Source organism: Lampris incognitus, chromosome 17 (genome assembly GCF_029633865.1).
Source record: "Lampris incognitus isolate fLamInc1 chromosome 17, fLamInc1.hap2, whole genome shotgun sequence".
Classification (NCBI taxonomy): Eukaryota; Metazoa; Chordata; class Actinopteri; order Lampriformes; family Lampridae; genus Lampris; species Lampris incognitus.
This window is the reverse complement of record NC_079227.1, coordinates 10,040,502-10,062,552: the sequence shown is the minus strand read 5'-3', so window position 1 is coordinate 10,062,552 and position 22,051 is coordinate 10,040,502. Positions and strand designations below refer to the sequence as shown.

Sequence of the window (22,051 nt, the reverse complement as noted above, 5' to 3'; positions counted from 1 at the left end):
AATTCCTGGTTTGACAAAAGGCCATATTGTAAAAGTTCAAATACCAATTCTATGTAGCATTTTTATTTGCAAAAACCTCTACATTAGTGGCTGGTGGGGCCTGGCCCCACCAGATGTCAGCAGTGCACGACATGATCAATAGCTCAGTGTAACAAGTCGGGTTTTTTTTTCTTCATATCTACAAAAAATCCTGAGTGTTAATTTAACTTATGTTTGAAGTCAGTGGCGTGCTCAGTCCTCTCTGTAGTTAAGTAATATATTTTTGTTGGGTGCTCTTTGGTCCAAGGTTAGTAGTTTCAGATGAGAAAAAGAGAACAAATCTCTCTGACCAAGGCACTCCTAAACATGCCCACGCGTAGCCGCTCGGGCCTTCTTCAGGGCCCGAGCGGCTACGCGTGGGCATTTTTAGGTCCTTTTTGGATATGTCCAAGATCCAATAAAGACATTTTAATTACACGGAGTGCCTTGGTCAGAGAGATTTGTTCTCTTTTTCTCATCTGTTAATTTAACTTCCTGACTGTTATTTTAACTCTGAGAGTGCACAAATGGATCCCTGAGTGTTAATTTAACTCTGAGAGTGCACAAATGGACCCAAAGGGATCAATTTGTGCACACTCAGAGTTAAATTAACACTTAGGCTTTTACTGTGTAACATTGATGTGCATTTATTACATATGACAACGGTAGCGCTGTCTGATAAATTCCAAAAATCTTCCTGTAGCTGTTGTGTAAAGGTCAGTACTTCATTTAGCAGTCTTTGATTGATGAGCATGGAAAGTTGAAAATACTGCGCATGCTCAACACACTTTCAGTGATGAGCTGTGGGGCATGATCATGTTGGCCCCATGCTGAGAGCAGCCAATAAAAAACATTAGAATGACATACATCAAGACGTTACAGTGTCGGCGTTGCTGCACCCAACATCATTTGACACCATGGGGCAACAGAGGGTAGATACGCTTGCTATGCTCTCAATTGAAAATGAATTCATTCGTGGATAGCTGGACTTCGACAGAAAAGTTATTTACAAGTTTGCCCCAGATGAAAGATTGTCGTGCATCTTTTCTTTTCAAGCAGTGAACGTCGCTGGTGAGTCTATTTAGCATTATTACAAGGCGTGTTATTTTGGCTGCGGGTTAAGGCCCGGAAAGCAGTTGCTTCCCTGGTCTGAAATGTTGCTTGGGATGTGTTATTACAGTTGCAGACCACAATGATCGTGTACTGCTTGACAGGGAGTAAATTGGGCTGGGGCTGTCCGGGACTCAGCACCGCCACATAGCACCTCAAGTGTCATCAGACGGAGTTGAGGACCGGCAAAAAAAAAAATCTTCCATCCATCCATCCATTATCCAAACCGCTTATCCTGCTCTCAGGGTCACAGGGATGCTGGAGCCTATCCCAGTAGCCATTGGGCGGCAGGTGGGGAGACACCCTGGACAGGCCGCCGGGCCATTACAAGGGGAAAAAAAAAACAATAGATAGAAACAATGTCTGAAAGCACTTCATGTTTTTTCCCCGATTTTGGTGAAAGTTCTGCGATTTTGTTTGCTTTATGTCATTATCATTCATTACTTACTTTGGGATTAAATTGGGGTGACACTCATTTGAAGTAGGAATAATATCCACTGCTACCATTTGAACCTCCAATTCTCCGCTCTTGTAAGAGGGACAGCACACTGACTCAGCGACAGGGACTCCTGGTTAACTCTGAAGTCCTTCGTCAAGCAGAGGAGCAGATGAGGTCGGACGCAGCGGTTCAGCAACTCCCTCCCCTCAACTCCCTCCAGCACCTCGGACAGTCCCCCCCCCCCTTATGCGCAATAGCAAGCAGCCTCAGACCCCCTCCGAAGCCAGCCAGGGGCCCAAAAACCTGAGCAAGCCCCCCACCATATCCTATGTTAGTGCCCTACGTGCCCTGCCCAAGCCCCGATCTGTTCGGCCCAAACAGGTTAAAAAGAACAGCTTTGGTATGATTTGTCTCAGTTATCCATATTGATCTAAAAACCTCGGAAAGGAGTTTGTTGAGATGAAACACTTCGGCACACGTACTTTCACACAGGGAATCATAGGAGACAATGGGTGTCGCAAACATGGAACACACAAACACACGCATGCGCGGACACACACACACACACAAGCATAATGAGTCAGTGCCGGGCCCCAATGCAAGATGGTCAAAGCGGGCCCCGGTCTGCCATCACAATCAAATGTAACGTAGCATCATGTCAGTAGTGAATGAAAGAAGTGAAAGCACGTAACTCTAAAACTACCAGCAACAGCGAAATGCACTATGCAGTTGACGCCTAGATGAAATTATTACTAGGAAAACAGACCACCGTGCTATAGAAGAGGAGTCATAATAGCAAGGCCGAGATAGTGAAAGACAAGCCTACTTAACAAAATCTGGCGTCGGCTAACCATAACAGATGATAACAAGCAGTGAGAATGCACCTCGACACAGATGAAAACATAATCAGTGACAGCACACCTTGACACATGATATCGGTCAGATTTTGTAATCTGTGTGCAAACACATGCACCCATGGCAACCCTGAAACCACAGACCCCCTCCCCCCACTCCCACATAACAAATCCCAATTTAACCCCTGCTGCGTGATAACTTTGGATTTGTAATGTGATGCTGTATAACAAGGTAATATTCCAGTTGTGTGAGATCAAATGCCTTTATTGATGATGTCACTCATGTCCCTGTCTCTACTTCCGCTAACTTTTGTGCTATGTTAAATTAATGTGTGCATTTGTGATTTCATTCATTGATGAGGTGTGTTTGTGTTTGGATTCATTGCACAATAGGTTTGAGTGTAGTTTCATTGATGAGTCGGATGCTGCCCTTACAGGGTTTTTTGTGCCCCACCAGGCTTTCCGTGCCAGAGATGGCACTGGTTATTTGAGAATGCTATGTATTGTTATTTCCATTTTCTTGTACAATGCAATGAAAATGGTCAGTTTTCACATCCCCGGTTTGTCCACCAGGGACATCATTATTGGACAAAATTCCAGCAGCGTTTCAGAGACACATAGACAATCACTCAGTATTATAGCTGCTAATTGAGCATTATCCCTATAAGACCATAGTGAAAATTGTGATTGTTTTCATTTTAAACTGCTTTGAACACACAGTTTGACTTCACTGGTTCCAAAGTAACAAAACATGAATCATTTCTCAGTATTTCAATGTTGAGTCACTTTTGCCTTTGCTTCCGGGCAGGCTTGTCCTCGCGCTCGGCAGTGAGGGGCATGCAGAGACAGACCTTCTCCTCCAGGTCGTCCATGGCTAGCCCACTGGCACTGAGTGAGAATGGCTCTAAGCCCTCCTGGTCCCTCTCCGCCAAGCTCCAGCTTCGCTCCAACTCCCCGTCTCGCTTTTCCCTGGACTCCCACTCCTCCTCCCCCACACTGGAGAGGATAGGGGAAGCTGTGGATGACAAAGTCTCCACCTCCTGCTTCAGCGGGTCAGCCAAGCAAGACAAACTCTCTGGAGGAAAGTCGTTGCTAGTGGCCGTGGACAGTAACCCAGCTGGAAAGAAGCCGGCGGAGCTGAAGCCCATGTCTCAAGTAGAGCAGAGGAGCACCAGCCAGGCTGGGGAAAACAACAACACGGCTCCTGGTGCAGAGCAGGCCAGCCCAGGACATGGAGCAGCTGTCAAGGAAACCAAACAGAGTGGGCTGGGTGAAAGTGCCCTAGCCAGGAGGACCTCATCCAAATCTGTCCCAGAGCCTGAAAGGAGTCCGAAGAAGTGCAGCGCCGCCTCCTCCAGCTCTCCGTCTCACAGGTTCCCAGCTGCTGACAAGTCGCAGTCTGTGCCACAGGCCAAGGTCAGCACGGCGGCAGCATCTCACTCCAAAGCTAAAGGTGAGGAACTACCCAAAGTTAGCAAGGCCACCTCCACGAAAACAGCCTCACCCTCCAAGAAGGGCATTTCCCAAATCCAGGAGACATTACATCCAGACTCTCCCCAGCAGAGAAGCAGTGGGTCTCCAGGATTGCAGAGCTCACGCCCCCCGAGAAGGTCGTCGCCAAGAGGAGGGCCAGAGAAGAGTGCGGCCTCTGGCAGGACTAGAGCAGTGGACAGGAGTGCCAGCAGGGAGTCCTCGCGGACCAATGCAGCATCAGAGCGGAGGACGAACCACGCTGGTGCCTCCTCCAAGGAGAACGGAGGCTCAGCTCGGGCCGGAGAGGGAGGTAGAACTGAGGGGAGATGTGGGCGGGGGGTGGAGAACAGGACTGGGGGGCGGAGCTCAAGCAGCAGCTCCTCAATGACCAGCCTACGCTCCTCCAGTGTGGGCGTGTCCGCCTCCAGTGCAGTACCGCCTCCACGAGTGCTTAGGAGGAACAGTAAGACAGAGGACAAAGGTCTGTCCTTCTTCAAGACCGCCATGAGGCAGAAGGAGACTCGTAAATTGACTGACTCAGGGAAAGTGGCATTGGCGGAGGCAAAGGGAAGTCCGGAAGACGGCGGAGGCGAAGCAACTACAGAGGCGTCAGGCAACGGGCCAAGCAAGAAGGTCCAGAACGTGGCTTTGGAGTTGCCCACCAATCCAGCCCAAGCCAAAGACAAGGAGTCCTCCAAGACATCCAACCCGGCCAAGCGTTCACTGCTTCCCTCCGCCAAGTCCAAGTCTTCCGGTGCAGAAACGACCGCCCAGGCCTCAGCCAATGGGAAAGAGCCGTTTAAGAAAGAGCCGGTCAAAAAGACAATGCAGTCGAGAAAGATTCCTATCAACTCAACAAAAAACACTCCCAAGTCCAAGTAAAAGTGAGTCTGGGGGCTCCATGTCGTCCTCTATTGAGTGCAGCTGTTAGGTGTTTTCAGCCATCAAGCTAAGTCTCTCTTCTGAGAAACTTCTAGCAAAGCACCTGTAGCTTTCCATCGATCAATGAATACCAGCTGCCATCTCCACTTTGTTAAATAGTTATTTAGGAATGGATTTATCGAAAGCACTTTGTATGAATCGCATATTAATGTATAAACCTGTGGGCAGCACATGTATTGACATTTCATTGTTGACCGGTTCTGTCAGTAGCATAACCTGGCGAGGTTTGTCTCGGTAACAACGAAGACGGCCGCTGTGCACATGACGGAAAAGAAGGTATGGAGGGCGGGAAGAAACCTTTAAAGACGAATCAGATCAACGGCAGTCAACTCGAGCACCGAAGGAGGTCTGCTGGCAGGTTTCAGTATGCTGAGGCAGTAAGTGAGTGACCCACTAAAACTAATCCAAATATCTCCCTGTGTACAGCTCTCCTCCCCCCCCCCCCTCCGTCGGTTTTGGGAGCTGTAAGTCAATGACAAAAATATCAGTGCCTCAGATAATCAAATTTAAGTATTTACGTCAAATATAAATTATATAACTCCAAGTGTTGGTGCATTTATAAGACGATTTTGATATTCATGATGAAAATGAAAACACACTTTGTTCTCGGTAATACGCCGTTATTCTAAAACCGCATTACTAAGCTGCACATGCTATTGACTTGTCGAGGTCCTCTCTCTGTAACCTGCTTCTCGGTGTCGTGCAACAGCCTTTAAACAGCATTTACTGTACATGTGTGTGTCAGTATGGTGTGATAAGGCCTGGCAGGGAGAACAGGAGCACAGCACACGCCATCACCCTTGTTTCAAGTCTACGTAAACTGTGGTTTTGATTGGATTTTTAACTCGCTCGACTGGCTTCAGATTAAATAGCTCGCCGTCCTTTCACTCCGGGTGCCCTTACGACCCCAAACCCCGTCGATGTCAAATCACACATGGGTGCATAAAGCCTTACGGGAAACCTCTCGTCCAGACTGCCAGACATCTCCCAACATTCCTCGTCGACGAACACAGGGTTTATGTACAGTACAATGCCGCTACACACACACACACACAGACACACATAAGCATACACAAATTCAACGGGCTATTCAAAGACAATTTAACGGGATGTCTTTGTCTCGTCCGCCCGTTTGTGTACCGACGACTTCTCTGTGTGTTTGCCTCTGCTCCTCATCTTGTACATGTGACGTCACGGCTTGTGCAGATCTCCAGCTCACGCGCTACAGAGCGGCTCCATGTGGAATGCACCGACAGTAGACTCGACCGAATCGATCGCCACTTGCTGAAATGTTTGACAGCAACTGTTGCATGACAAATTTGCTTATGCATGCACTTAACTATGCAAGCGATTCTTGCTAATGCCCACACGTAGTATGTGAAACTGCTACCTTTGGATGTGTATATATTTTTAACTGTATATTTTTCCAAATGCCAGCATCAGAGAGCATGCTTTTGGCATCCTTTATTAATGCTTTGTTTGCACATTAATATACATTTTTGTATGAATGATGGTTACTGCTTATTCACCCTCTCAAAGTAAACCAAATCACTTGCAAATGGATGTTTTCTGTATTGTAGTCATTTGTCTCACGTTTGACTCGAAAGCGCTTTTGAAGAGATGGCCGAGTCTCTTTAAAAGCGTCCACATCACTTCCGCCGCGGGCCGTTGCATCACGGCTTCACACAGACTCTGTACGACAAGTTGTGAATCGCTCCATAACTCCGGGGTTAAAGGTGAACCTGCCAGGTGTTTGTTTTTTGTTTTTGTTTTTAATCGCCGTATGTCACTTTGACAGCGGCGCACAAGTTAAGATTAGATGGCCGGACATAGTCCTGTTTTATATGTACTATGGTGGACTGACAGGCCAGCAGTCTGGCTGTACCAGAAACTCCTCGATGTTTTAAACTTCAGATTCCAGACAAGGCGACTCATCGCCTTGATAACCACACTGCCTTCTTCCGTGTCGTTTTTAAAGTTGTCGGTACTGGTTTTCACTGTACTCTCGTGTGTTTGATACTGTGTTGATGTTGATTCTCTTGTGGCCGATACCGGAGTGTAGAAGTGGTACACTGGACATTTGGCCGAGGGAGCCCTGGTTATCTCGTGTCAGTACCACACGACCTGACACGAGCACAGAGGCAGCGGTGCCTGGAGTCTGCAGCCTTGCTGACTGGGGATTCAGCAGCAGGGATGCACCAGTATCACGACTTCTCTGCCAGTTCTGATTGCGAGTCTTTTAAACTATCGGCCGATCCGATCGACTGCTCTGGCTAACCAGGCAGACGTAGACCTTTAGTTTGGGGTTAATGGGCAAAACGATTGAGATAGAATGTTTTTTCAACCATTTTAGAAATACAGGCATTTTTGGGGGGGGGGGGTGTCCGGGTAGCGTAGCGGTCTATTCCGTTGCCTACCAACACAGGGATCAGCAGTTCGAATCCCCGTGTAACCTCCGGCTTGGTTGGGCGTCCCTACAGACACAATTGGCCATGTCTGCGGGTGGGAAGCTGGATGTGGGTATGTGTCCTGGTCGCTGGACTAGCGCCTCCTCTGGTCGGTCAGGGCACCTGTTCAGGGGGAGGGGGAACTGGGAGGAATAGCGTGATCCTCCCATGCGCTACGTCCCCCTGGTGAACCTCCTCACTGTCAGGTGAAAAGAAGAGGCTGGCGACTCCACATGTATCAGAGGAGGCATGTGGTGGTCTGCAGCCCTCCCCGGATCGGCAGAGGGGGTGGAGCAGCGACCGGGACGGCTCGGAAGAGTGGGGTAATTGGCCGGGTACAATTGGGGAGAAAAAGGGGGAAAATCCCCCCCCCCAAAAAATGCAGGCATTTATGCTGAAAATATCATGAATAAAGCAATTTTACCTGTCCGTAAGACGTGGTTAGTGTGATCGCCTCGCAGCAAGAAGGTCCTGGGTTCGAGCCCCGGGGTAGTCCAACTTTGGGGGTCGTCCCGGGTTGTCGTCTGTGTGGAATGTACATGTTCTCCCCGTGTCTGTGTGGATTTTGGCATCTACTCCATTTTAGCCTGGTATCCATCTGATATCAGTACCGGTACCGATACCGGTATCGGTACCGGTACCGGTACTGAAGGCCATCCAATTACACAGACGAACTGGCTGCGTGTGTCAAAATCCTGTACGAGGCAATATGAGCAGCCAAAACAGAGTGATCAAATATTTGATCTTTATTGGGGTTGAAATAGTTTACTGGCACACTGTGCACACTACATCAGGGTATTCTACTTTGTGTCACGGTCTGGTGACTATGTGTGGATACTTTCATATCATACCGAAGCCATGCAGTAGTAGGGTTTTGTTTCTTGTTTTTTTTTTGGGGGGTTTGGCAGAATCCACCTCCTTGTGAAGAACCTGCCTCTACTTCATAAATCTGATGTATGCCGACCGGGAGCTGGTCCAGGGTAGAGCAATATCCAGCATTTGTCATCTGGGCGTGTTTGAAATGAAACATTACACAGTGTTCATCCTGCAAGAGAGACGTTTGACTGGAACGGGTGATGATGCACTGACTTGTTATTTATGCCACACAAATGCACGAGGATGTTTGTTCCATTTGATTTAAATCTCTATATATTTTTTTTCATTTCTATGCTGTGATGTAATTTGAAAGCCCTCCCCTTGACTTCTGCAGAGCTCGTCGATGTGACAGGAGAGAGCAAAGTTTGTTGACAACGATTCAGCGATGCAAGAACAAAATAAAACTGTGTCAGATGATGAAAAGAGGATGTGTTGTCTCGCTTCGCTCCGACTGGATCTATCTTTCCTCTCTCTCTCTCTCTTTTATTAATTTCTACAAATCTACTTACATCCACAAGGGGGAGCAGCGTGTTTCCCTCAAAATCCCCAGCGCGACAGGCGTCCGGGTGGCGTGGCGGTCTGTTCCGCTGCCTGCCAACACGGGGATCGCCGGTTCGAATCCCCGCGTTACCTCCGGCTTGGCCGGGCGCCCCTGCAGACACAACTGGCCGTGTCTGCGGGTGGGAAGCCGGATGTAGGTATGTGTCCTGGTCGCTGCACTAGCGTCTCCTCTGGTCGGTCGGGGGCACCTGTAGGGGGGGGCATGCGTGATCCTCCCACGTGCTACGTCCCCCCGGTGAAACTCCTCACCGTCAGGTGAAAAGAAGCGGCTGGCGACTCCACATGTATGGGAGGAGGCACGTGGTAGTCTGCAGCCCTCCCCGGATCGGCGGAGGCGGGTGGAGCAGCGACCGGGACGGCTCGGAAGAGTGGGGTAATTGGCCAGGTACGAATGGGGGGGGGGAATCCAAAAAATAAAGAAATAACAGGAAGGACATGTGTCCTTGAAGAGCCCCCCCCCCCCCAGGTGTAAGGCTTTATTGAGACGTGTTGCGCTGCCACGTGTAATGCTGTCAGCGCGGGAGATGACAGACGCTACAGCGCCAACATTTATTTATGCTTGATCCAATTATGCTTTTATTAGTTTGGCTCAAGGCTGTGGGAACATTAAGAGTTAATATGCCCCCTTTGTCTCTCGTCCCCCCGCCCCCCCCCCTCCTAATTTTGTCTGATGTAGTCAGCTGTTTGGGAATCACATTTTCGCCCTCTCACTTCTCACCTCTCGTGCAGGGCCTCGAGGCGGGATGATGAGATTGAGGATAGGGTCTCCTCAGAGTCCAGGCTACCCCGCCGCTGCGCACCACCCGCAGATGTACCACGTGTCTCTTCTTCTTCTTCTTCTTCTTCTCTTTTGTATTAAAACGAAACAAAATAAGGAATCCTACATGTCCAGGGAGGTGCGCATGCACGTGTGAGGACGTGATCCAGCCAGGCGCCTCTGAAGGCTGGAATCGATGACCATCTATCTACTAACGGTTTCATTTCCAACCGAGCACTTTCAGCCGCACCTGAGGGGGCACATTTGCCAACTTCTGTGCGCGTTTAGCCCAAACGGCGCCCCCTGCTCCCCGGCGTAATGCGGTTAACGTGTTGATCGAGGTGTGTTATTGGGCCTCTCGCCTTGTAGACAGGCAATTTAATCCCGGTGATCGATCCTCTCCCGGTGTCTCCAGGGCTCCGCTGAGATCCTGCTGCCGCAACACTCCACTTTAAGGCCCTCCCTCCCTCCCTCTCTGGATATCGCTGCTGAGAGGTCATTCAGGGAGGGGGGCCGGAGCCGCCATCCTAAAGTGTGTGTAAAATGCATACTGTGCTGCACTTCACACAGGCACGGGAAATGTTACGTTGCTGATGAGTCAAATAATTGATCCTGATCAGTCAGTTAATTCATTCTGTGGTCAGTTACGTTAAAATGTAAAAAGAAAATTTTTTAAATCAATTTTAACTATTACTCTACACCGGGGGCGGCACGGTGGCACAGTGGTCAACGCGGTCGCCTCACAGCAAGGAGGTCCTGGGTTCGAGCCCCGGGGTGGTCCAACCTTGGGGGTCGTCCCGGGTCGTCCTCTGTGTGGAGTTTGCATGTTCTCCCCGTGTCTGCGTGGGTTTCCTCTGGGGGCTCCGGTTTCCTCCCATAGTCCAAAGACATGTAGGTCAGGTGAATCGGCCGTACTACATTGTCCCTAGGTGTGTGTGTGTGGACCCTGTGTGGACTGGCGGCCTGTCCAGGGTGTCTCCCTGCCTGCCGCTCAATGGCTGCTGGGATAGACCCCTGCATCCCCCACGTTAGGGCGTGTAGATGGTTGTGTCTTCGCACAATGCTTGCTGGTCCATGTCGTCCTCATCGGCGGTCACTCGAGAGTATGACTGTCTTCTCCATTGGGTTGTCTGCTTGTGGGTCTTATGATGGCTGTAGACTAGAGGCCGATCCATATACAACAAGCTGACTTTAAGTAGGTGCAGTGTGGACAGGGGAAAGTGGTGGTGGTGGTGGTGGTGGTTGAGCCTTTTCCCTCTCTCTCCTTGCGGTGCTGCCGCTTCTCTCTGTGGCACGGTGGAGGTCCATTTCATGACGAGTGGCGCCTTCCTGCATGGATTTATCGTGTTTAAACACCAAGAAATAATCCGGTCGACAACTGGGGACCCGTTATCTGTGGTGATGGCACGAGGCATTCCCCAATGTGCAAACAGGGCCTCCAGGACGTCTGTGACAGACCGCGTTGTGATGAGCCCAGCTGGAACCACTTCGGGTCATTTCGAATGGAGGTCATATAGCACCACCAGGAAGCGCTGATGATAGGGAACTCCACGGCCGGGCCCTCCTCACAGATGTCGAGCTGGAGATGTTTCTTCTCGTTGGTGTGACAGCCATGGAACTGGTTGCAGAGGGGTTGACACCAGAGCGCCGGTTTTCCTGCTGAGGAGACATGGTGCACAGTCTCTGACAAGTGCTTCGGTGTCGTGGTCAATGCCTGGCCACCAGATGAGGTCTCTGCGCCGCTATTCGAGCATAACGATGCCCAGGTGCCCCTCACTGATAGCACACGTACACGCAGGCCCGGGCACCACAGTGCAAAGGCCCCTGGAGACACAGACATCGCCCCCCCCCCCCAGCATGGGAGTTGGTCACACACCCTAACAAATGGAACGAGCTCCTCAGGAACCTTTGCTGGCCACCCACAGCACATGTATGTGCGTACCGTGGTCAGTATGGGGTCGCACTCTTGATTCCTGTTGTCGCTCCTCCAATGACACTGCTGGCTGTGGGTGTGTGTGGAGCATCTGGATGAGTTCAGGTTCTGTGTCGTTGCCTGGAGAGACCGTTGGAGTGGGTGGGGGCATCGATAGAACGTGAGAGTAGGTCAGCGATCACATTGTCCCTCCCAGAGGTAAATTTCAGCTCATAATCCCATTGCCTCAAGCGTTCACCCCATCTGTGCAGACGCAGGGGTTTATGGTCAGAGCCCGATGCTGTCAGCAATGCAGCCAGGGCCTGATGGTCCGTTCGGAGGACGAAACACTGTCCGTAGAGGTAGAGGTGCCACCTCTCGGGGGGGCAAACACAGGTGAGCATCTCACGCTCACCTACAGAGTAGCACTGTTTTGTTGGTGTTAAGGCCCTGGAGGCAAAGGCTACAGGCCTCTCCACCCTGTCTCTGATCGCACGAACTGGGGCATCACAGGTGATGATAGTCGGGCAGTCTGGATTGAACTGGATGATAGTCGGGCAGTCTGGATTGAAGTGGATGATAGTCAGGCAGTCTGGATTTAAGTGGATGATAGTCGGGCAGTCTGGATTGAAGTGGGCCAAAACATGGGGTGTTGGGGTGTTGTGAGCCAGGCTTTCAGTGTTTGCACGGCCTCTGACCACATGCTGTGGTCAAGTTCCATGACTCCTCTTTCTTAAGCAGCTGGTGGAGGGGTGCAGTCATCTGTGAGTAGTGTGGCAGGAAATGGAGGTAGTAAGCTATCATGCCTAAAAACAAGGCCACCTGTGTGGCTGAGGTTGGCTCCAGGATCCTGAAAATGGCTTCGACGTTCGACTGCAGCAAAGCAATCTCCTGGCTGAGAGGTGGAACCCCACAAGGTCTATGGCTGGGGCTGCAAAGCAGCATTTTCCCTCATTTAATGTCAGGTTATTCTCCAGAAGGGCCCGGGCCACCCTCTTGAAGCGCTTGTTGTGTGTCTCGATGTCTGGAGCGTGAATGACAATGTCGTCGGGGAAGACCGCTGCGCCACGGATGCCAGCCAAAGATGGTGCTCATCACTTTCTGGAAGCAGCTGGGGGGCAGAGTTTAACCTGAACGGTATCCGGGTGTATTGGAACACCCCAGCCTGCGTCACGAAGGCGGTGAGGCCCGTGCTGGCTGAGTGGAGTGGCACCTGCAGATACGAGCCCTGGCGCAGGTCGAGCTTTGTGAACACTTGAGCCATAAAAGTGTGCAGTGAGCTCCTCAGAAGTAGGCAAAGGGTATCTGTCTGGGATCACTGCCGTATTCACTAAGCGTAGGTCTACGCAGTTCTGTATTCCCTCCGATATTTTGTTGTTTTGGCAATGACCAAATTTGAAATCCAGGAGGGGGCATTGACTGGCTCGATAATGCCCATGTCCCGTGTCCAGGAGTGTCCCAAGCTCACAGGTGACCTCATCCCTCAAGGCGAGGGGAATCCTGCGCAGGGGCTGAATGACGGGTGACACATCCCGCCAGCGAAGTAGCACACTAGACGGCTGCTTCAACTTGCTGCGCTATTAAAGAAGCAGAAAATAAATGTAATCGCTGGTTACAAAGAGATGTGTCCTTGAAGGGACGTGTCCTCCTATCAAAAGCTGAAGGTATTTCTAGGCTTGTTTATGTTGCATCCTCTCTTTTCCTTGATAACAAAACTGCCAAAAAAAATGGACCAGTTGCTATTTAATTTTTTTTGTGGAAACATCGTACACATTACATCAGAAAATCTGTAGTTATCAATTCTTGCAACAAAAAAATGGGTGGTCTTGACTTTTTGGACTTCTCTACGTTGAACGTGTTTAAAATCAACTGGTTAAAGCATTTTTTGAAAAATGACTCCTCCATGTGGAGCTTCATTCCCCAATTTGTTTTTAACCAAACTGGAGGGCTCCCCTTCCTATTGGTATGCAATTATAAAATAAAAAACATACCAGTTAAACTGTCAAATTTTCCCAAACAGGCGCTATTGGCGTGGGAATTAATTTACAAGCACAATTTCTCACCTCAACTTTATTATACCTGGAATAATGGGGATATCTTTTATAAAAACAGGAGTATATTTCTGAAGAATTGGTTTGACAGAAACATCTTTTTGGTGAGTCAGCTGAATACCCCGGGAGACCATCTTATGAACTACAATGAATTCATCTCTCATTTCAAATTTTCTCTCACAATTAAGGCATTTGCTCTGGTAATGGGGGCTATTCCTAATGGTTCTGTAATTTTGTGCAAGGGCTTAGGTCAAGAAGATGTTTCTTTGGTTAATCCTGCTGATTCCCCTTGTGGGAAAACGTGTTTCTCACCATCCTGCAAGAATAATAACAGTAAGTTCTACGCTCTTTGTTTCTGAATGAAGTTGTCATGAAGCCTTATGTCACTACTTATTGGAGCAACTTTGATGGCAATATTCCTTGGTCAAAAGTGTGGTCATTGATTCACAAATACTTAATTACTAATAAGATAAGAGAGGTTTCCTTTAAAATGTTACATAAATTTTACCCTGCAAAGCATTTTCTCAAGAAATTTAAGGCCGATATAAATATAAATTGTTCTTTTTGCTCAGCTCATCCAGAAACTGTGTCCCATCATTGTCATTATTCTAGGACTCTATGGAAAGATGTTTCACAATTTATTAGTGACTCTTTATACATGGATTTTGCGTGGTTTTATGAGTATATTATTTTCGGATTCTTTGACTATGACAATAAATTTGAGGAAAGAGCATATATCACAAATCTATTGATCTTTCTAGCTAAATACTATATACGTAAGTGCAAGTTTACAAACCAAAGACCCCTTTTTATTGTTTTTTTATAAAGGTTTTGAACAGTACATAAAAGTATGGGCTGTACTAGTGCCAATAAAAAGCCCCCCCCCTCCAAAAAAACTGTAATGGCATGTATTCGCTGTAAAATATGTATGTAAATGAATTGTGACCTTAGCTGTTGTGTCTTAAATATTTTTGTTTTCTTTTCCTTTTAATGTAAAAAAAAATATTTTAAAATCTGGCCTACCCCCATGGCATGTCTGTTTGTACTGTAGTCATTCGTGTTGTAAAAATGTGACATGTGTACATTTTTGTTGTTAAAGTCAATAACGGGGGGGGGGCAGCGCTATTTCCACGGTTCTACTTAAAGTCACATTGTTGGATTCAAGCAACAGTCTTTCCCTGGTCTTCTCACACAATGCTCCCTCAAGAAACCGGTCTTGAATTATCTGATCCTGCAATGCCCCGTAGTCGCACAAATGCGCCATGTTTTTTAGGTTCGTGGGCCCGAACGGACTCACCAGGGGTCTCGTTCGTCAATCGTTCGTAGTACAAGTTTGCGCTTACACACCCATGGGCGTTCTTAGCCCTGGGGTTTGTCTGACAGACCAGCGTACAGCCTGGCTAACCCCTGAATTTAGACACCAGTTGGCTAACACTGATGTCTTTGCAAGCCTGAGTGATTTCTCGGTGCAAGAGGTAGACAATATATGTTAGGGGGGAGGGAATTAAAGATAATCAGAGCCCTAGAAAGAGAGAGTTACGTCAACTCCGTAGACGTCAATGGGCCAATTATTTAACAGCAATGGCGGATCATGGGAGCCCCGAATAGTTCCAAACAGTGCGGCGACCCGGGGCAACAGGGTTTCTATGGCCAAGGTGTGTTTCTCGCATCAATCAAAGGTTAATTTACAGGTAAGAAGCTACAGCTGACATTTTAATGATGACCATTTTACAAGCACGTTTGAATCAAATTAACGATGTAATTTAAAGCGCGATAGCTCGTCAATGTTCCTACACACGCGCATAGAATATGTGTCACGTTGGAATATATCTATAGCTATATATAAATGTAAAAATCTGAAAATATTGGTTAGTAGTGTGACCTATTTTTCTAGACTTGCCTGTTAGTAATTTTAAGTTCCTGTTATAAGCTGTTGCCACAGTATATTATGCCTTGAGCTCTTATTTTGAAGGCTGAAGAGAGAGCGGAAGTGCTGTACGCAGTGTTGTTGCTGTGGAGTTCTGTTGGGGGAAGAATCCAAATAAAGTGGTCCTCGTGTGAAAGTGGAACCTCCGTACTTGTTATTTTATAGTTTCATACCGTATAGGCGACACCTACAAACCCCCGGTTACATTGGTGGCAGCGGTGGGATCCGGAAGTGTGCAGATCCTCAGAAGTCTCTTCGGAGCGCGGGAAGAACAAAGCGCGAGGGCGCGCTTCCGGGGAGGGTGACGACTGTAAACTACTAATAAGACACGTTAGCCCCCTAGCTAACGGGTCTGACCCTTTAGCCGAGCGGTTAGTGACGTCGCCTTGTGGTGCAGCACACCCCGTGTCGAATCCCGCACCGGGCAAGAAAATAACCGGTTACAGTAGTTACCAGAAATCGCGGCTAAGCAGTTCATTTAAATGTCCCGCCAAGCTTCGCTTGGGACTATTCGGCGGCTACGTGAACCACGTGACCCTCTCGCGTTCTGACCCCTAATTGACGCAACTCTCTCTAGGGCTCTGACGATAACCACGAGGTTTTTTTCCCGACTTTCTGTCAGACAATTTCCAGGGTTAAAAAATTCCTCGGGTGTGTAAGAACAAATTTGTACGTGCGTGCGTGCATCCGCTTTCGGAGTTTGTAACGTCATAAAGTCATTTGTTGTCCGGCGAAGTGGTTCGTCAAGAGAGCAGCTGTCTCTTCATATGTTTCAGGCACACCAAAATTGTTAAAAATCTGTTGTGTAGTCGGTTCATTCATTGTTCATGCATTGCAATACCACCACGCCACCAGAGGGCGCAGTAGCCTAATGATTGTTGCTGAGTGTAGTACGGTGCTGAGGGTGATGAAGAAGTGAGATAAAAAAAGAAAGGAGTTGAAAACGTACGGCGCTCGTCTCTTGCCTCGTTATTATTTTACAGCTATACTAATGTGATAAAGTCTAGTATAGGACAAAATCCTGGGCTATAACAACTGGCGACGAGGTAAAAGGAAGCCGAAAGAACGAGATATTCGCTTTTGTGTTGTTTTTTTCCCGATCGAAAGTTTTCTCCCGGCCGTGCTAGCGGTAGCTGGGAGTTAGCTAACCGCCGAGGGAAGAACAATGGCGACGGTAGGGGCGGACGGTCGCTGCTTTTCATAACAAGTCGCAGTCCTGGGAGGACTTTATTGAAATTTTGTGACGTTTTTATTTTATTTTATTGCTAACGGGATTACCGAAGGGGACATTAAAACGTCAGTTTTGCTTAGTTCCGTGGGTGCCCGAACCTACAGTCTGACGAGAAATCTCCTCAGTCCGGAGTTACCAGGGGGGAAATCGTTCAGGGACATCGTGGGATTGCTGAAGGCACTTTCAGCCCAAGGCCAAGTGAAATCGTGCGGCGGTTTAAATTCAATCTGAGGATCAGGAACGAGGGTGAGTCACTTATGGATCATGTTAATAATAATACATTTTATTTTTGGGCGCCTTTCAGAGCACTCAAGGACACTTTACAGAACACAGTTAAAAAAGCAAGCAGCGCTGTATCAGACACCATAAAATCAAAACCAGGGTAGAAAAAGTTAATACAACAGATAAGTGTAAAATCATAATCTGCACAAAACTCAGTGAAGCGTGGATTAAACTGAATATGCCAGTTTGAAAAGGTACGTTTCGAGATGGGATTTGAAGGTTGAAAGAGGGTCAGTGTTGCGAATGTCTCGTGGGAGAGAGGTCCATAGGCCGGGGGCAGAATGACCGAAGGCTCTAGACCCCATGGTAGTCAAGCGGGCCAATGGCGTAGTGAGTTGGAGAGTAAAAGATGATCTGAGAGTGTGGGAGGGCGTGTGGATATGAAGGAGTTCGGAAAGATATGAAGGAGCTCGATTATTAGGGGCCTTAAAGGTGAGAAGCAGGATCTTGAAGTCAATACGGTATTTAACAGGGAGCCAATGGAGTTGCTGAAGAACAGGAGTGATATGATCTATGGAAGGAGTTCTGGTAATGACACGGGCAGCTGAATTCTGGACCAGCTGAAGTTTATGAAGACGCTTGAGGGAAAGACCAAAGAGGACAGAATTGCAGTAGTCAATACGGGATGTAACCAGGGCGTGAATGATTGTTGCGTTGCTGTTAGGTGTAAGTGACTGGCGAAGACGATTAATATTGCGTAGGTGGAAGTATGCAGACTGAGTAACATTGTTGACGTGAGCTTCAAACGATAATGTGCTGTCCAAGATGACACCCAGACTCTTAACCTGAGGCGAAGGAGGAACTATAGAATTGTCAATAGTCAGAGAAAAACTATCAGGTTTAGCCAAAGTAGATTTAGTACCTACTAGAAGGACCTCGGTTTTATCACTATTACGTGATAAAACCGAGGTCCTAAGGTAAGTGTTAAGTGATGTTGCTGTGTTGCGCAAGCTGGCTCAAGATTGCAATTACGGGGACAATCTGACACAAATGCCAAGAGATGGGCTAGTCTGCAGGGTGAATGATGACCGCATCCATTGTAGATTATTATCCTGAGACTGAGCTTACTTTTGAGAAAGCATTGACGCTTGCTTGAGCCAGTGAGACTGCAAGGAAGGATGTACAGTAGTTGCATGGAAAATGTTTGGATAGTGTTGATGGAAGTCGGAAGCAGGGGTCAGACCAGACAAATGTGTACAAATTGAACATGTGTTGTTCCAAGGAGGAACAAGTGTGGTTCTGCTACAGATACAAGGGAAACCACATGGCAAGTTAGTGTCTCTTTGCAAATGTAAAGTGTCATAATTGTGGAAAAAATTGGCACATGAGAAGGGCATGTACGCCTACTTCACTCCCCGAGAAATCCGAATTAAGAAAAGGGGGGGGGGCGCAAAAGGGAGTGAGGAGGGCTCATGGAGCACATCATATCAGCGGGCAAGCTGACACAGGAGGCAGAAGAAGAGAAAGAGGATGTGGTCACAATGTACAGTGTCACCAAACAAATACCAAAAGTGCCCCCAACACATTACAGTTGCAACTGAACAAATCAAAAGTGAACTTTGAGGTTGACACTGGGTGCATTATAACTCTAATGACCTGGGGTCTCATTTATAACTATTGCATACACACAAAACGGAGCCTGAAAGAGGCGTATGCCACTTCTCACGGAAAATTTGTGATCCATAAAAACAAACTTGATGGGAGAATGTGCGCAACTGTACGTAAACTCTGTGGCACACACAATTTTTGGCTTTTGTGCGCACATACAGTTTTAGTAAGGATCGTACGCATTGTTTGATAAATGAGACCCCTGGTCAGATTACTCAAAACTGTGGGACAATGCAAACGTTCCTAAATCAGGGAAATGTTCCCTTAAGTTCAAAACATACACAGGAGAAAGAGTAGATGTGTTAGGGGTTGCTAGAGTCACTGTATAACACCAGGGTACAAAACAAAACCTTCCAGTAGTTGTAGTTGCAGGCTCAGGACCAACCCTATTAGGCAGGGGCTGGATAAAAGCCCTTAACATAGACTGGAGTGTGGCAGTAAATCAGATAGACGAAGGTAACCAGCTGACGTTACAGGAGATGCTGGCCAGACACGAGGATGTGTTCAAGGAGGAACTTGGAGCATTTAAAGGTCCCCCAGCTAAGATCTATGTAGAGGAGGATGCAACACAAAGGTTTTTCAAACCAAGACCGGTGCCATATGCTGTGAAACCGAGAGTTGAAGAACAAACAGACCATCTTTTAAAAGAGAAAATTATTGAGCCAGTCATCACTGAATTCGCGGCGCCCATAGTGCCAGTACAGAAACCTGACAACTCAGTGAGAACATGTGGCTATTATAAACTGATGGTAAAGAGTGTGTTGAAGCTGAAGCAATATCCAATTCAAAAGACAGAGGATCTTTTTGCAAACCTGGCAGGGGGAGAAAAATTCACAAAGCTAGGCATGAGCCATGCATATCTGCAAATTCCATTGGATGGGGAAGCAAAGAAGCTGGTAACTAAAAACACACACAAGGGGCTGTTTACATACACACAGGGGCGTAACTACCATATATGCAGGGTATGCAGCTGCATAGGGGCCCGCGATGATTTGGGGCCCGCCCTGCACGGCCGAATATGGCCAAGGCAGGCAGCGTGGCTGCACTGGGCCCCGCCCACGGAGGTGAATGGGCCCATGGAACGAGCCATATTTACCTGCAAAAAGGCATTCTCCGTTATGGTTTTTACATGAAGTAGTCTGTAGCAATCTATAAACTATACTGCATGCATGTTGTTGTTGTCTAATGTCAAGTCTCAATTTGATCATGTGACGAGACTATACGATAGTCTACAGCTAGTTTAAATTAGACCAGTAACGTTAACTAAACTGACAGCAAGCAGCATGGAGTGCTGAAGCTCATCAAGTCGTATCTGAGGAGCGCAACGGGACAGGCCCGTTTGTCTGGACTCGCCACCCTCTCAATTGAGAATGCTTTTGCCCACCAGCTGGATCTTAATGGTTTAATTGATGACTTTGCACAGCGAAAAGCCAGGAGAGTGCACCTATGATGTAAGTAGAACTTATTTATTATTTATTTGACTTGTCGATGTGTGGTGCTTATATACGTGTTGGTGCGCTGTCACCATAGTGTTTATGTAGGCCTATGTGTTGGTGCACTGTCACCATAGTGTTTATGTAGGCCTATGTGTTGGTGCACTGTCACCATAATGTTTATATAGGCCTATGTGTTTGTGCGCTGTCACCATTATGTTTTAATCTGTGTTTAGAGGTGTGCTGTCACCGTTATGTTTTCATCTGTGTTTAGAGGTGCGCGTTATGGTGATCTGACCTATTACTATAGGGCCCGTTGCTGATTTGTTACGCCCCTGCATACACACGCTTACCTTTCGGAGTGTCGTCCAGCCCAGCTATCTTCCAGAGAACTATCGAAACAGTGCTTCAGGGGGTTCCAAATGTGGCAGTGTATTTTGATGATATTCTCCTGACAGGCTCCAATGATCACCAACACCTGGAGACATTGGCAGAAGTGCTGCAAAGACTATATACTGCAGGCCTGCATCTAAAGAGGATGAAATGCACCTTCATGGGAGCACAGGCAGAATTTCCGGGTCACAGAGTGGATGCAACAGGACTCCATCCATTAAAAAACAAAGTGGAAGCCATCCAAACAGCACCGGCACCAACTAATGTGACAGTTGAAAGCATACCTGGGCTGCTTAACTATTACAACAGGTTTCTGCCCAACTTGTCATAACAGCATCTCCTCAGGTGACACAACACCTGTCACAGTGGAACAAGTAAAGGCACTGACGAATAAAGACCCTATACTGTCCAGAGTACGTGAACATGTGGTAAGGGAGTGCCGCAGCAAACAGAGGGGGACTTTGCACCATACAAGGTGAGGGGGGCCGAACTCAGTTTTCCGGATGGGTATGTGTTCCAACCAGGAAAATTGTTTTGGAGCAGTTTCATCAAAGCCATCCTTGGGTCTCCCGTATGAAAGCCCTGGCACGGAGTTATATATGGTGGCCAAAGCTAGATGAGGACATAGAAAATGTAGTCAAAACATGCAGCACATGTCAGGCACACAGAAAGGCACCAGCCGCCGCTCCTCTCCACCCTTCGGAGTGCCCTGACAAGCCATGAAGGAGACTGCATTTGGGTTATGCAGGACCATTTATGGGGAAAATGTTCCTCATAATCATCGATGCACATTCCAAATGGATGGATGTGTATCCTGTGAACAGTGCCACTTCCACCACTACCATAGACTGCCTGCGACAGAGCTTCGGCAAGTAGGGCATTCCTGAAATGGTGGTGAGTGAAACTGCCACATGTTTCGTTAGTGCCGAAACTAAAGAGTTCATGAGGAAAAACGGAACACTACACCTGACTACACCCCATCTTCAAATGGGCTGGCTGAGCGGGCTGTACAAACGTTCAAGGAAATGATGAAAAAGTGCTGAGGGAAGCTTGTCAGCCAAGGTATCACATGTCCTGTTCGTCTACAGAATAACACCTCAGTCCACCACAGGACTCTCTCCTGCTGAGATGCTGTTAAGGAGGAAGCAGTGTTCCACTCTTGACCTACTACATCCGGACCTAAACCGGAGAATAGAAGGCAGACAAAGGAAACAGAGACAGCCACGACAAAACAACAAAGAGCAGAGGGTTCGGGGAAGGAGACGCTGTTATGACAAGGAATTTCAGCCATGGACCGAAGTGGATTCCTGGATTTATTGTAACAGAAACAGGTCCTGTCTCATATAAGGTCATGCTGGGCACTGGCGTAAATATAGGTGGTGCAGCCGGTGCAGTGGCACCAGGGCCCGTCGCTAGGGGGGGCCCATCAATATTTCTGCATGCATTGTCCTAGTCCAATGTTTCATGTCTGTTTTGAGCATGTGACGATAGCTTGTTTAGCGCGCAATATCATTTACCTATCTAGCCTACCTAAGTAACATTAGAAAAATAAAATCAAGCAAGCAAGCAAGCATGAGTTACACACATAAAAGTGGATGTAAAAAGAGGAAGGAGAGCAAGGAAAAAAAGGAAAGCCTCAATGTGTGCTGTGTGCGTGCCAAACCATGCAATCTACCAGGTTTTGAGTCTGATGTGTGCTCCCCTGTTACTGTCGAATGACAAGGCTGTTAGCTATAT

The 22,051-nt window shown here is 47.8% G+C and overlaps 1 protein-coding gene across 1 annotated transcript in view; it reads left to right on the top strand.

Annotated features, from left to right (window-relative positions):
* The window catches only part of LOC130127555 (ubiquitin carboxyl-terminal hydrolase 31-like), a 60,227-nt gene extending 55,122 nt beyond the window's left edge, over window positions 1–5,105 (top strand). Inside the window, exon 16 of the mRNA XM_056297226.1 lies at window positions 3,230–5,105. Within this exon, the coding sequence (XP_056153201.1) occupies window positions 3,230–4,776 (1,547 nt within the window). The 3' untranslated portion in view covers window positions 4,777–5,105. The remainder of the gene's footprint in view (window positions 1–3,229) is intronic.
* The last annotated feature ends 16,946 nt before the right edge of the window (window positions 5,106–22,051 follow it).